This window comes from Muscardinus avellanarius, assembly GCF_963383645.1.
Source record: "Muscardinus avellanarius genome assembly, chromosome: 17".
In the NCBI taxonomy this organism is placed as follows: domain Eukaryota; kingdom Metazoa; phylum Chordata; class Mammalia; order Rodentia; family Gliridae; genus Muscardinus; species Muscardinus avellanarius.
In genome coordinates this window covers 43,521,382-43,538,139 of record NC_137803.1, presented here as the reverse complement: position 1 = coordinate 43,538,139, position 16,758 = coordinate 43,521,382, and the positions used below count along the sequence as shown (strand labels likewise).

Here is a 16,758-nt window from a genome sequence, read left to right as displayed (position 1 = left end):
CACAGATGCATACACACTATTCTTGATCATCTGACCTTCTAGCAGGTTCTGGACAAAGAAATAAGTGATGATTCTGGCAGCTATCCCTTCCTGCCTTCACTCAAAGAATTTTTTTTTCTTTGCCCTATTTTTTTACTCTTTACTTTGAAAAGGGTATCACTAAGTTTTCAGAGGCCCTATGTAGCTGAGGCTGGCTGGGAACCACGATCCTCCTGTCTCAGCTTCCCAAATACTGGGATTACAAACATGCATCACCATGCCTGGCTTTAGCTCAAAGAATTTTTCTAAGTTAATGATATTCGAACTAATCTCAACCTTAAAAGAGACCTAGTACATCAAAATATATTAAGATTTACCTGAAGCCAGGTGTCTTTAATCCAGGTGACCATTACATGAAAAACATATTCCCCGCACTACACACACACACACACACACACACACACACACACACACACTGCACACTGGAGGGAGCCTGAGAGAACAAAAATAGAAGACTAGTGAAGTATCAATTTAAAACAAATTCTTCCCTAGAGAAAACTTTTTGCCAAAGCATATGTACTATGCTTCTAAGAGGCATTTAACAAGTTACTATCACTTCTGAATCTCACCAGGGATAACCCTGTTCAAAATAAATTTAAAATTTCTTTTAAAAAAAAATAAAGCTTGGGTGTGGTAGCACAGGCTTGTAATCCCTGTACTTGGGAGGCTGATACAGGAGGATGGCAGGTTCGCAGCCAGCCTCAACTATTTAGTGAGGTCCTCTGCGACTTAGTGAGACCCTGTTTCATAATAAAGAATAAAAAATAGGGCTGGGGTATAACTTGGAGGTAGAATGCTTGTAGGTTCAATTCCCAGTATCACCAAAAAACCCAGAAACTTGGACCTCCCACTGACATTAGAAAAGAAAAATAAGGAAAGACCAAGGGCAATATTAGTTATAACTTCTCTCCTTTGGGGAATAAAAGAACTATTTTTCAGATTTCACTAACCTTATGTGTTCTTAGAACAAGGATCAAAGTAGTCTGCGAAAGGCAGGTATGGCTTAAGTGAGTTTTTCTATTGTTAAAGAGCAAAATAAATTTGACAAAGATAGTTCGTATTAGTAGTAAACAGACTTCTGAATAAGTGGGCTGGCACGATAGCAGCCTGCACAAAAATATAAATCTTGCTTCATATGCAGAAATTAAATTCAGATGGATTAAAGGCAAATTAAAAGGTTTTAAACGTCCCTAGACAGTCTACGAGATTAATCTAGGTGTCAGGAAGACTTTTCTTAACCAAGTTCAAAAACAGAAAAGAGAGATTGTCTGTCCTTGTAAAATTAAAAACTTCTAAATGGAAAATGTAAATAAGGGGAAATAAATATATTCCCATATATTTGTCTTTATAATATACAAATAACATCTAGAAATTGATTTTAAAAAACAAGCCAACAACAGAAGAGCTCCTTTTTTTTTTTTTTTTTTTTTGGTATTGGGGATTGAACCCAGGGACATTCTACCACTGAGCGATAACCCCAGCCTTTTAAAATATTTTTTTTTGAGACTGGGTCTCACAAAGTTGCTGAGAATCTCCCTAAATTGCTGAGGCTGGTCTTGAGCCTGCCATTCTCCAGTCTTAGCCTCCCCAAGTACTGGGATTACAGGCATACACCATCATACCTGGACAAAAAGGATGGTTTTAATTCACATAAGGGCATGTCTACTGGCAAAGAGACACATAAAAAGTAGAGAAAAATCACTAATAGGGAAATGGAAATTAACACAGCAATAGGATCTTACTTTATATCCATTAAGCTGGCAAATATAGTTTTTAAATCTATAATAACTATATGGTTGACACAGATTTGGAGAAATGGTATTCTCATATTTCCATGAAAGAAATGAGAATGGTTATGGACTTCCTGAATCACATTTTAGTAATATCTATTAAATCAATTTTATTCTGTAAACTGGAATTTGAATACAATATAAGACCCATTCTTTTCCCAAGAAAACTTAACTTTGGTCTTTGCATATGAGATTAAAAAATATAATGCTATCTAAGATGGTTCTGGGGATAAGTTAAAGATGTTATAGTGTTATTAAGTAACTGCAGAACTCTAGGACAACAATAAACAAATAAATGTCATTATATACAGGAAGATTTACTAAAGTATAACTCACAGAGGCCAATAACTAAACAGCAATCAATGAAAAAAATGGCTATTTCTACCCACTCCAAGAAGTATTATGCAGATCTACTAAAATATAAGTATCATTATACTATATAATTTATAAAGATTCCCATAAGTGATATAAACAAGAAGCCAAAAAGTATTTGTCAATAATTCAACTTTTATTAAATAATGACAATTCTGTAGGTATTTTTCTATGTATATTAATGTCAATGTGAAATGAGTATAGGGGAAACATGAAAAAGGGCTGATGTGAAAGGAGTAAGCTTTTTTAAAAGTACTTAGAATGCCTTATATATGTCAAATTGTAAATATGTGTGTGTATGAATAGGGGATGCATTAAAATGTTACATGGCGCTTATCTCAGGATAGTGGGAGGACCTCAGATTATCTTAGTGTTTAAATACATTTATGCATTCAAATTCTTCATAGTGAATGTTTATAAACAAAGGAATAAAGTTTTTATTTTATTGAGACTATTAAAAACCTAGGTTGAGCCAGGCGTGGTGGTGCACACTTGTAATCCCCGTGCTTGGCAGGCAGAGACAGGAGGATCGCGCAGGTTCGAAGCCAGCCACGCTGGCTTAAGAGACCCTGTTTCCACATAAAAAAAAAAGTATAAAATAGGTCTGGAAGTGTAGCCCGTGGGAGTGTAGCCCGGAGGTAGAAGGGCTTCCAAGAACCCCAGTACCACAAAACAACAACAACAACAAAAAAAAAAACCTAGGTTGATCAGTAATAGCATTCATACTTGGTGCATAGATCTCTTCCTTCCTTCCCTCCCTTCTAGTCTCTACTCAGCCTGGAACTCTTCTCTGATATCATATAGTATTCAATTGTACACAGTCTACTCAGATTAATATTTTCCAGGTGAAGGATGTAAAAGAGAAAGAGGAGATGGGAGGGAAGGGGAGAGGAGGAAGAGAGAAGAGAGAGAGGGAAGGTTGGGGGTTGGAGTGAGCATAGTTCACAAGCTACCTGACTTACTTTGAAGTTGATTTGAGGCTTCTCTGGCACTAAAAGACTCTTAAAGTTATCTTGTACTTCACTTTCAGCAACTGTCACTTCAAAACTGATAAATACAACTATTTACAGAGTCCTTGGGTGCTAAATTGACAGGCTGATATGTATTTTATTTCCCATCAATCACTGGCTTTACAGGCACAGAGAATTAAAGTGGGCTTTTCTTCTACCTGTCTCCCTTCTTAGTCATTATAGTGAAGTCAACATTTGCAATGCTATTGAACAAAAGAAATGACATTCAAACTATCACATTTGTGTCTCAATGTCTAGAAGTGATCTGTGAATTTCTATTATTTGTCCACTTGTGTCAGAACTCGGATTCTAAGCTTTGATAGGCTCTGAAGTTGCTGGAATCTGTCTTATTTAACTGCCCCAACTGCAGCACTGCAGAGTGTGTTATGCTTTACGTGAAAAAAGAATTCAAAATGTTTACAAATTTGTCAATTGCATTTAGTCTTTAAAGCCAAACAGTGATGAATCTAATTTTTCACTTAGTTTCCTGTAATCCACAGGAATTTATCAATGATGAAGTATATATAGGGAATGCTCTATGACATAAATCCAAATATGATTATAGTTATGAATACATACATGGTTTAACCAAGATTTTCATGAGATTATTTAACTTTACACTATAAAAGGGATTCTTCTTTTAGAGGACCAGCCACGATACACAAATGATCACAACATATTTAAATCCAATGTCTATGTTGATAAAGAAAATAATCACAATTATTTAGTGCCAAAAACAAAGATAAAGCCAGGCGTGGTGGCGCACGTTTGTAATCCCTGTGCTTGGGAGGTGGAGACAGGAGGATTGCAGGTTCGTGACCAACCTAAGCTACATAGTAAAGCCCTCTGCAACTTACTGAGAACTTGTTTCAAAACAAAGAATAAAAAAATAAGGCTGTGGGCATATCTCAAAGGTAGAATGTCCCTGAGTTTAATCCCTAGTATTGCAAAAAAAAAAAAAAAAACTACTTATAAACATTAACCAAAGCAAAACAGTTTAAAAAGTGATTAACTCATATTAAATTTGGAGATTTATAAATATCTTGTTAAAAAGTAAAGTACATTAGGATTTTTTAATATAGATTTGAAAAGGCTACCAAAAAATTGAACAAAGCTCAGAAACCCCACACACAAAAATACATTATCGAAGCTATTCTAATAGTAATCAAAGAAGTATAAATTAGAAAAAGTGCTATTTTTTTAAAGTTTACAAGTTAGCAAAGATTAAGAAACAACTATGATAGTGATGTACAAAGTGATGGGCTTCCCCTTTCACTACTGACGGTACTAACTTTCCTGGATGCAATTTAGTGTTACGTAACAACAGAGCTAACATTAATAATTATCCCATTTCTAAGAACTTCAGATAATGAAATGATATAAAATGGACAAAATGAAATAAAAAGAATCTCAAAAAGAGGATACTCAAAACAACTTTTTTCATAGCCTGAAAAAGTCAAGTGAAAAAGTTTATTGGTAATAAAAGTCCCATTCAGTCATAAAAATTTTATTTTCTAAGAATAATAATGAAGGAAAATGTTTATGATCCAATGTAAAATTTAAAAAGCAGTTTAATATACACCTTGGTTCCACTTTTACATATATTTTCCATGCCTACATAATAGCAAACTAGCAAAATGTAAATAATGGTAACATAACAAGTTATATTCTCTTTAGAATACTGATATTCACTTTTGTTTTTTCGAGTTTTCAAATTTTCTATATGATGGCATTGGGCTGAAAACAGAAAAATGTTTTTTTAAAATTAATTAATTTATTTATTTATTTATTTATTTTTGCGGGTCTGGGGTGGAACCCAGGGGCATTCGACCTCCGAGCTATACCCCCTGCCCTATTTTTTATTCTTTATTTTGAAACTGGGTCTCACTGAGTTGCAGAGGGCCTCACTAAGTAGCTGAGGCTGTCCGCGAACTGTGATCCTCAGGTCTCAGCCTCCCGAATGCTGGGATTACAAGTGTGAACCACCACGCCTGGCCAGAAAAATGTTTTAAACACAACCACCAAGTCTCTCTGGCAAAAGGAATAGAAGAAGAGAAAAAATACCTTTAAAAAATTGTATCCTCAGCTGTGTGTGATGGTGCACGCTTGTAATCCCAGCATTCGGGAGGCTGAGACTGAAGGATTGCAGTTCATGGACAGCCTCAGCTACTCTTAGCAACTGAGTGAGACCTTGTTGTGAAATTACAAAGAATTTTAAAATATAAATAGGGTTGGGGGTGTCACTTGGAAGTAGAATGGCCCTGGATCCATCCCAGGTACTGCAAAAAAAAAAAAAAAAAAAAAAAAAAAAATCCCTCTTCTCATTGTGTTTATCGTAAGAAAAAAAAAAAATGTGAAAAGCATGTAAACCAAAAAAAAGGAAGTGAGGTTTGCCTCTTTATCAACAATTCCTTCCAAATATACACACACTTTTCATGGCTTACTTTTTACAAAGTACTTAGCCTGTAATCACAGGCTTCTTAAACATGGAACTGCATTAAAGTCAGTTTATGCTCAAGGATGAAAAGAGGTAAGAAAGGAGAAGTTCACACCATCTCAGCTGAGGAAGGGCCTGAATTAGGGAGATGTAAAGGACCTAAGACCCAATGCATGGCTATTTTAATAAGTTTATGAGTAAGAACGAAAAAGTGAAGAAAAAGAAAGCATCAAAGCTACAACAATCTAGGAGTCCCAAGCTGCTAAGGTGGCCCCTAACACTAAGTGCCCCCTGCTTCCCCTGTGGGGGCTAAGTGCCCAATTAGGACTTGAGTCCCTGCCTTCCAGTAAGTCCTGACCAATGAGATATAAGTGAACTGCTACCACTGTGTAGGACTAGGAGTAAGACATACCCCGCTCTGTCTGCTGTCTGTGATGGAGATGTGATAGCTAGAGCTTGAGCACCATCGAGGACCATGAAATGAACTTGGAGAATGAAAAACACGAGTTGAGGATGAGAGAACAGAATCACAGAAAGAATCTAAATCCTCAACCCCATGAAACGTCAAGTCAGTCCTAAGCTACCAGACCCCAAGCTTCTTTCATATGAAAAAGAAAGAAATTTCCATGTTGTATAAGCCACATTTTTTGGCCTTGCAATGCACGACTGAAATTACCCTTAACTGATGTATACAGCCATGATGAACTTCTGAATATTTCTTCTGCTCCTATGTAGTCTGGCTCCTTTCCTCTTAACTGGCCAAAACAACATGGGACCAAAATAAACAACAACAAAAAAAAAATAAGAGCAGTTTCTTAATAAAGCTTTCTGTTACTTGTTATTTTTAAGTAGGTAATCTGAATCTTCTAGAGCTCCTTCCTTCTTCGCCTCACATCCGTGCATCAAGCGTGTGTTCCTGTTCCTCTCCTTCTCCCTCTCCCTCTCACCAACTAATTAAACGGGTCCAGTGCTTGATTAATTTCATGGGTCAATGGCTCAAAGGTAAAAGTGGATCCTGCATTATTTTAAGTGATAACAACTTGAAACAGACTCACATTGAAGATCTGGGAGCATAAGCTACTAAGGACCAGGAATGACCACAAAATCAATACATATTAGTTCTTTGATTCCGACTGTTCCTTGTATGTTCATTGTAGCTAAACAGAGAGTGATAATCCAAAATGAGTATCAATAACAGAAAACAGAATCTGTAGACAAATGTCCTGGAGTTATTCAAGATTTCCTCAGGCATCTTTGTTAACTTTTTTATGAATTGATGATAGATTGTTTACAATTTGTGCTTTCTAATTACCAACAAGGTAGTAGATGTGATTAAAAATAGAAATGCAAGCACCCTTTTTCTGTTACTTTTAGATATTTTATTCTAGTTCCCTGCTAGGAGGAAGGCCAAATTTCATTTCCAACATCCTAAAACCTGGTATTGATAAAACTACTATCTTATTTTTTTTTTAAGTGTTTAGCCAAGGAAATTTTTCTGAGTTGGAAGAAAAACTACAAGAGAACATAAAGTCTTCACTTTGAGCACTGCTCAAAATTTATCCCCTCTATGCTATAACCAGGCTCAATTCTAACAGTTTATTGTACATGTTAAATATTACCCAGAATAACAAATACAACTATAAAGAATTCATATTGCATTTTAAATTCAAGAACATGATATTTATTAAACAATCATTAAGCCATCAAAGCCCAAGTGGCATTTAAATACTTCAAACTGGGTTAACAATTAGCAGAATCAATTAAAAAGACATGCCCTGTAATTGCAACACAATTCATCTACAGAACTGGAAAGGGTTTGGGGAATGTTGTTTTTCCTTCAGGGGCAGAAAAGGAAACTCACTGTCTGGGATTAATACTCTCTAGTTTCAAGTCAATCTTGGAGCTATTCTAGGAAAATGACAACAGTACCAAATTAGTAGTCATAAGTTTTCTAACACTATTCCAACCAAGTGGCTTGCTTTGCCTAGAAATAAAGTTGCTGATGTCCAAGAAATAAGAAAATAGGCAAACGCTTAGCTGACTACCCAATTAGGCTTTTTTTTTTTTTTTAACTGTAGTAAGAGATGATCAGTTCCAAAGAGTGAGTTGTGGCATCCTAGTCCATATACTCGGGAGTCAAGTGAACACCATGATGATGCCAAAGATAAAAAAATCCAATGATGTGTCAACATGTAATATGTAAAAAAAAAAGTCATCTTAATGTTAGGATAAAATTGATTTATCTAGAAAGAGAGTAAAAACCTAAAAAGGAGCTGTAATTTCCAGAAACAATTCATTTAAAATATTGGTATATAATTACCCTAAGAATCATTCGTTACCTTATAAATCATGATGGTCCACTATTCTCTTACATTTCCTCACTGCTGCTAATATTAGGGTCTACTATCTTGGTTTTGAATACACACACACACACACACACACACACACACACACACACGAAGGGTGCAAGGGATTGAACCCAGGGGCATCCTACCTCCAAGTTACACCCACAGCCCTTTTTACTATTTTTTTTTTCTTCAAAAAGGGTCTTGCCAGGCGTGGTACAGTGTATGCTTGTAATCCCAGCATTTGGGCGGCTAAAACAGGAGGATCAAGGCAGCAGCAGCTACTTAGTGAGGCCCTTTGCAACTGAGTAAGACCCTGTTTCAAATAAAGAATAAAAAATAGGGCTGGGGGTGTCCCTCGGAGGTAGAATGCCCCTGGGTTTCATCCCCAGTATGAAAGAAAGAAAAGAAAAGAAAAGAAAAGAAAGAGAGGAAGGAAGGAAGGAAAGAGTTGGTGGGGGGAGGGGGGAGGGGGAGGGGAGGGGAAGAGGAAGAGAAAGGGAAGGGAAAGGGAAGGGGAGGGTGGGGGATGGGGGAGGGGAAGAGGAAGGGAAGGGAGGGGGTCTCACTAAGTTGCTGAGGCTGGCCTTGAATCTATGATTCTCCTGTCTCAGTCTTCCACAAACTGGGATTACAAGCATGCAACACCACACCCAGAACTGCTTTATATATTTAAGAATATAATGTCTCTCTCAAATTAAAAGTGAAAATATTTCAGACTTGCAAAGCTATGGACAGCTTTAGCAATACAGCTTTCTTGGACATTGTAGTTGTTAATATTAAACTTGCTCATGCATTTATTAAACACTCATCAAGTGTCCACTATGTGCCAGGCATTATGCCAGGAGTTTGGAAGTAGTTAGGTACTTTTATGCTGAAATTCAAGTAAACATTATGAAATTGAGAGGCAGGGTTGGGGTGAGGAAGTGGGAGAAGAAGAGGCTTTTCATGTGGAAATGTCTTCTAAGAGAATGAACCCCATAAAATTCAAAATATTTCAGCAGGCATTTTATTTTATATTTTTTAAAGTATGACAAAATAATACATGTAGAAGCAATGAAAGTGATTTTCATGTTACATAAAATAGCTGGTGTTCTAAAAATTGAGCGTTCTCCAAAAGACCAGAGGAGAGTTTATGAGTCTTCCTAGAATAGCTCAGTAAGTGAAAAGACAGATACCTCAGGAATCTCAAAAAATAAAATAAAATAAAATAAAATAAACGAGTTTGCAAGCTGGTCCACAAAAACTTGCTCTTTCAATAAGGCAGCCAATAAGTGAAAAAGATGAAAATACTCCCTCTTCAGCTACGATGTAGAGAATCCCAATAATCAAACCAGTTTTCCTTTTACGGATGAATCAGGCACCTTCAAACTCTTTCTGACAATGTGGAAATCCATTTCATGTAAGATTTTCAAGACAGCCATCTTGCTTGAAACACAAGGATCCTGAAGGAGCTATGTCCAACCTCAGCTTCTAGGTCTAATGTATATTACTGTCCAGTGCCCACTACAATGTCCCCTCTCATTATTTTCTCATAATTTTTAGATATGACCAATAGTTGGAATAGGTGAGAACTGGAGAGGGGTAAAAATAAACAGGATATAAAAGAATATTAGAGACTTTCTTATCACTTATTTTGTATATGACATATCAGGTACATCTTTCCTACTGACCATTATATAACTACAGATACTAAAAAATAATCAGCAGTAGAAACAACAGGTACATGCTTAAAAAAGTTCAAGTTTCATTATTTTGGTACCACTCAGACTCATAAATGGATTCTGAATTAAAAGATCCTTTCCTAACTTCCTCATCCTGGCCCTCCCAAGCCCAGTCTTGGGTTAGTTTATAACACTTTGTCCCTAATAAAGACATTAGATCTTTTTAGATCTGCAGATTACTAGATCAATAATTTGATACTCAAAAGGAAATAGACTAAAGTTACCAGGAGCATTTCTCCTAGTTTCCTTATTTATACAAGGGATAATAAAATCTATTTTTTATTCAGCTTACTTTTGTTAATTAAATGATAAACTCTGAAGCCTCCCCTGCAGATGACCTGCATCTCCAGTTTGGCCAATCCTAGACAGGTACGCTACTGTGTAATACCTACTTATTTCACATAAGCTATTGCGGCTGATTCTTAAAATAAGTAGGTACACAAGAATATAAGAGCCATAAGGACAGAGGTTTTGTATCTGTTCAGTGTTATAGTTCTAATACCTGTAAAAGGTCTTATCACATAGTAGGAGCTTAAATATTAGGGAACTGAATAAAGAAATAATGAATAATTATGAGAGACCTGGGCACATAGAATATCCTTTCTTTTTCTTTCTACATGAGAAAAAAAACAAACTAAAGGGGTTGATCAAAATCACATGGCTATGAAATGGCAGTACCTGTCATAAAAGAGAAGTCAAACTTGGCTTCAAATCCAGTATCCTTTATACTGCCATTTCTCCTACTCTAAGAATATATATTTTGTATTGTAAATATAGAATGCCTAGGGAAATGAAGCTAAAAGATAAGCATACACATATTTCTGGAGCAAGATCTATACTAAGTTACTTTGAGGAGGGAAGAACCCCCGCCAACACACACACACACACACACACACACACACACACACACGTATATACACACATAGAACATCATCAATTATGGAACAAATTTCAACTTATATTAACTTCAAAGACAATACATGGATCCACAAACACCTTGGACCCTTGCAAACAGCCACTTGGAGCATTCCTGAAGTCCAGGTGCCCAGGTTTAGGCTCCTCCAGCCTCCAGGCACATAAATGATAAAGCTATAGAAGCACCTGAGCACAAAGCAAAAATCCAAAGTGCCAGGACCCCAACAGACTCAGGGCTTAGCTACAGCAGACTTGAATTCTCCCAAAATGCTAGGAAGAAGAGGTTGCTACAGTTCTCCCTAACTTAGCTATCTCTAGCTCCTACCACTTTCCTTTTGCTCTCTCCCTGTCAGTCCAGGCATGCAGCCTAGCACTTCCTTTTCTTTTCAAAAGATAAGAGCATAAACTTATCTTGTACTTTGCTGGACTCACTTTGTTTTAACTGGAGTATAAGTTTGAAGCAAAGTCAACACTTTGCCAGGAGCTCACCATCATAGCTGTAAAAGAATCAGGACCTATATCTTTAATTTCCAAAGGAGGCTTGTCTAAATTGTTCCACCTAAAATGGCGATGGTGATGGAGGACATCCATCCTGTGATGACCATGACCATGATAGATGGATGCTGCCCTTCACCAATTCCTGTACCCACTTACAATGGTCCTTTCACCTACTTTACAAAGCTAATCCTTCCCCATATCTTTCTAAAATGCATTGCCCTGGGGTGCAAAGACCTCAGCTGGGACAAACAAATGAACCAATCAAGTGCTGATACATGCTGAGGGGTGAAAGCTCCAGTATTTGAACAACAACTCATTTTCTAAGTCAGGTAATACACAATTCCTTAAAAAAAAAAAAAAAAAAAGCCTGAGATCTTTGGACATGAAAAGTCTTATGGCTAAAAGAAATATACTGGATTTCAATTTATATACATTTTTGTTACAGAAAGTATGACAGTGATCAATAAAACACTTTCAAGGCCGGGAGTGTTGGCACACGCTTGTAATCCCAGCATTTGGGAGGCAGAGACTGTAGGATCGTGGTTCCCAGACAGCCTCAACTACTTAGTGAGGCCCTCTGCAACTCAGTGAGACCCTGTTTCAAAAAATAAAAAAGACTAAAACACAGGACCGAGGGTGTAGGTCGGAGGTAGAATGCCCCTGGGTTTCATCCCCAGTACCACAAAAAAATAAAAATAAAAATAAATAAATAAAACTCTTTCAAGCATAAGAATAATTGCATTGGGATAGTATCCTATACAGAGGATGGCAAATGGAAATTCGAATTTAGGAATATAAAAGGTACAAAAATTTAACTGATGAAGAACTTATGCTTACATCTTTAAATAGTTGTGAGAATCAAATAGAGATTCTACTAGAGTGTTTTAAATGATACAACAATGTAACTGGAAAATGTCAATATTTATTGACTGAAAAATTACATTCATTTTAACTATTTAAACAGGATGAATCGTTTTAGCAATTAACTTAAATATCTGCAGAATTTCATAAAACTTACAGTTTTATAGAATTTCTTTGAGATCTACAGGAACAAAAAGTTGTAAGAGTACTGCTCTAAACCTTCAGAACTTTTCCAAGATGAAATATTGATGAGAAAGAAAATCAGTAATTTCCTAGCACCCCAGTTTTGGGTAAAGATGGGTGGAGGTGGAGAGGGAGTTAGTGTCCTCTTGGTCTCAAACACATTTATTGGACATGGTTCTATAACCAACAATTTATAAGACCAATGATCAATTTAAATATTACCATAAGCAAATGAAAAATGTCTGAGGAAATATGTTTAACCTGAATTGATTATACAATGTGTATATGTTTCAAAACATAACATTACCCCATTAACATGCATAATTTTTATATTTTTATGTATCAATTTAAAAATAAATTTAAGCCTAGAAATGTAGCTCAGTGGCAGAGTGCTTGCCTACTGTGTGAAGGCCCTGGGCTTGATTCCCAGCACTATAAAACAATTTTCATTAAAATATATGAATATATGATTTTAATAACATTTCTGTCTGGGGTTAGACATTGGCTGATGACATATATCCTACCATGTTTCCTAAGGAAAACTGGTACTTTTCTTCAGATTCTCCAGAAAGACTCCTTGGACAATAATCTTAGAGGTTCACTAATTTAGGATTTATTTCACCACACAAAGATAAATTTCACCACTGGCTATATAAAAGTAAATGCATCTATCTAACTGGCATTTCAGGAGTAAGATGCCTAATACAAAGAACTGAAGAATTCTTTACATAGTGTATGGTTAATAATTTTAAAGTGGCAAATGTACTAAAGAGTTATAGTAACACATGTGTATGTAAGTCCCAATTCTCACTTTTTTTTTTCCTTTCTTTTTCTGATCCTATAACCTCTCTCTCTTCTTCCCCACTCCTTCTTTTTAGCCACTTCTTTGGGAAGTAGAAAGTCATCTAAATATGATGGATGATGCCAGCACTTAATTCAGTGTCTACACTTTTAAAAATACTGACTTTCCGGTCCTCAAGCTCTCAGAGAGACAGAGAGGCTATTTAGGGCAGAGATCAGACCTACTCCAAACCTACTCTCCTTTAGGACAGAGAGAGGTAGCAAGGCCTGAGATAAGAGGTCAGTCTTTCCACAGCTGGAAATCCCACTCCACCATTTACTAGTGATGAGCCCTTCACCCAATTTCTCTGAATCTCAGGTTTCCGAAGTCCTTAAAATGGAGCTGCTAAGAATTTGAGACATTACATTCTAGAACCTGGAAATGTACCTGCATATAATAGCCATTAAATAATCAAGTTATAAAATTAGATGTTTAGTGTTTTTTCATGATAACTTAAAATCAGCCAATAGTTTCCTCTTGGCATCACATCAACTAGTGGCATGTTTTTCAATTTCTTTCTAGTGTTTTTTTAAACAAGTGATTTGGAAAATGACTACCTTTCATGGCTAAGTATAGGGTGGGTATGTGTGTGTATAGTGTACCTGCAGTATTAAAAATGGCAAAAAGATGTACACAGGATGAGAACTGCACAAAACTTGAGAATTTGCTGATATCACATAAAAATATGGCAGCATGTTCTAAACTGCTGTGAAACATGTTTAAAAATAAACACAGAATCTATGATTGACTCTCAAAATCTATCCAAATTAAATTGCTAAAATAACACATTCTCACATCAAAGTAGCAAAGGTTTAACAAGGATTCCCAATATTTCAGAATGTAAGCAGAACAGTGTCCCCACAATGCCCATGTTGGTGTATATAAGTATAACCTTTAGTCTCTAAAGCAGTTGTATCAAAGATTTTAAAAGACTCATATGAATTCAGCAAGACAGGAAATATATTCTAAGCAAGCACTCTACCACTGGGCTACATGCTCAGCCCCACAGAAATATATTCTAACCAAACAAATGGATCGGTGTGTTAGGATTTTCATTATCTCACAATTTGTATTAATAACAACAACAACAAAAAGAAGCAACTTAATGTCCACAACAGGGCACTCAATTATATAGTGTAGCTATCAGAAAGAATATTATGTAGCAATTAAAAAACTAACAAAATTATTTAAATGGGATAAGAAAAGTGAAATGAACAAGGCATAAAGCAGTATTTGGCTATGGTTATGAATTTGTCTGTGGTATGGTACTGAAGTGGTAACAAGGAAATAAGAGAAATTTACAGTAAAGAATTGAAATTACACATAGTGATCAAAATCCATTCCAAAGTTATGAAAGGACACAGTGTTAAAACTCACAACCCACGTCCTGATTTTAAAAAGAAGTGTGGGATGAGTACACTGCTGATTCAGATCCTTTTCATGAATGGCAGGGTAGGAAAGTGGGTAAGAAAACTAAAAGTTATGTCTGAAACCGATATCCAGTCTCTTTACATTTTCCTTTTAATGAAGCTTTTAAGTCCCTGTTACACCACAGGCACAGATGCTCTTGCCTAGCTAAGAAGTTTTGATGGAGTGCACAGGGATGAGGGAGGGATGCAAAAGGTGACCCACAACCTGCCAATACCTGCAATTATGCACAGAGCAGGAGGAAATGAAACACTGAACACACGCACGCACACACACGCACGCACGCACACACACACAGGCCTGCAGATGGGTATTTAAGGCACAAAACACTTTCCCACCCCCACTCTACACAGAAATACCACCACCTACCATCTGCCCTCACCTCAATTCCACAGCAATTATCATTTGCACTTCATTACTAGTTTAAAAACCTGATAGATCATGTCTCAAATCCTCTGCCCACTACTGCCACCAACCACCACAGAAGGGCAACAAGATTCTATTCCACCTTTCATGAACTTTCTTGTACTTTTCTTTCATCAGTATTTCAAATGTCTAATCTTATCCCACAGATAAGAAACAGAATAAAAATTCCTTGAGACATTTATATGTCTCACATACCACAGTCTTTTTACTCTAAAACAAATGCCTGTAATTTGGAATGACATTTCTGCTCTGTGAAATTTTGAGTTGGCCTGTGTGCGGGTACAGCTCTATCTGCCAGCCTGGGGCCAACAGGGAAGGCTTCTTTTGTACTCTGGAATCCCGTGAAGCCCAAACCGCTTAAGTTGTTGTGAAAACAAGCAAAAACAAAACAGGACCCCAAATGTCACCTTACCTGTCACCACTCTCTGCCTGACAGTGGCACATCTACACTTTTTTTTGCAGACGACACACTGCAGAGCCAACAGTTTGGGGGGGGGGGGTAATCTGGATGGTTTCCTAGGGTCAATTTCAGGAAATACACGCGTTTCTTGGTTCTGAGCTCAGGTTCCAAATCAATACATGTTTCAGTGACTTAACACCCCACCCCCCGGCTGGAAATGCGCTAAACTAACAATTAACCTTTAAGCATACCATCACTTCTACTGAAGACATTTTCTACACTTGGCCCTAAATTACTTTCAGTTGGCTTAAAACAGACAAGCTGTAATAAAAGGTCTCTAAGAAATGTGATCCCTTTCATTGGTCACCCAGGAGCTTTTCCTCTTTAATCTGCTACTTCTTGGCCAAAGGGACTGGAGGGCGGGGGGGGGGGGCAAAATAAGATGCCAACCATTTTCGTAAGAAAGTTGCCTCAGATAACTCTTCAGGGTTTCCCAGGTTGAGTAATTCTTGCAGGCGGCTGAGGAGGGACAGCTCGCGTCCAAGATGACTATCTACCTGCAGGTTTCCCCTAGCTTGATTTTTTTTTTTTTACTTATTTTTTAAGGCGTCCTTTTAAATTGCACTGCTGGACTCTGGTCTCCACCTCTGGCGCCTGCCGGGGGGAGTGGGGAGCGCCGCGCCAGGGCTGCGACAGCCGCGCGGGCCGGCTCGGGGCGGGCGCCCACCCCGGTCCCACCCTCGCGCCCGCCGCCGGGGCTCACCGCTGTCCAGCCGCGCGATCTGGGGCAGCCGGTAGGTGCTGACCAGCAGGTCCAGCGGCACGGCCGCCGAGCTCCACTTCACATCCTTGAGGCTGCAGCCCAGCAAGGGCGCGGGGTCCATCTTCCCCGCCTCCGGGTGCCGTCGGGGGCTCCGGCCGCGGGCAGCCAGGCGGGGAGGCTCAGCGGCCGCGGCGGGGCATGGCTGGGCTGGCGCGCCCTACGCCCGGCGGGGACTCGGCGCAGCCCCGCGGCGGCGGCGGGCGGCGGCTCCCGCTCCGCCTCCTCCTCCGGCCCCGGGTCTGCAGCTGCGGCGGCCGCCCGCTCGCCTCCTCCTCTTCCCCCTCCTTCCCTCCGCCGCGAGCGAGTGAGGAGGAGCCGCGGGTCTGAGGAACGCCATAGCAGCGCTCCCAGCACTGAGTAATCCACAAGGTGCGAGCGACGCCTGCGCGGCGTGGCCGGTCACCGCCCCCGCCCCGCCCCACGTCCCGCGCCCCGCCCCGCCCCGCCCCGCCCACAGCCCCGCCCCAACACCGACGCCCCGCCCCACGACGCACGCCTCCTAGTCCCGCCCCATAGTGACGTCACACCTGAACCCCGCTCTAAGCCCCGCCCCGTGACCGGCACCCCGCGACCGGTGCCCGCCCAAGCCCCGCCCCACTCTCGACGCCACGCCCGCGGCCGGCGCTCCGCCCTAAGCCCCGCCCCCAAGCTCCGCGCCCTCCCGTC

The 16,758-nt window shown here is 39.0% G+C and overlaps 1 protein-coding gene across 2 annotated transcripts in view; it reads right to left on the bottom strand.

Moving 5' to 3' along the window:
* The window catches only part of GAREM1 (GRB2 associated regulator of MAPK1 subtype 1), a gene marked incomplete at both ends in the record, with an annotated part of 211,800 nt that extends 195,647 nt beyond the window's left edge, over positions 1–16,153 (bottom strand). For both annotated transcript variants that reach the window (XM_080714495.1, XM_080714496.1), the window contains one exon: positions 16,033–16,153. In XM_080714495.1, the coding sequence (XP_080570621.1) occupies positions 16,033–16,153 (121 nt within the window). The remainder of the gene's footprint in view (positions 1–16,032) is intronic.
* Positions 16,154–16,758: the final 605 nt, after the last annotated feature.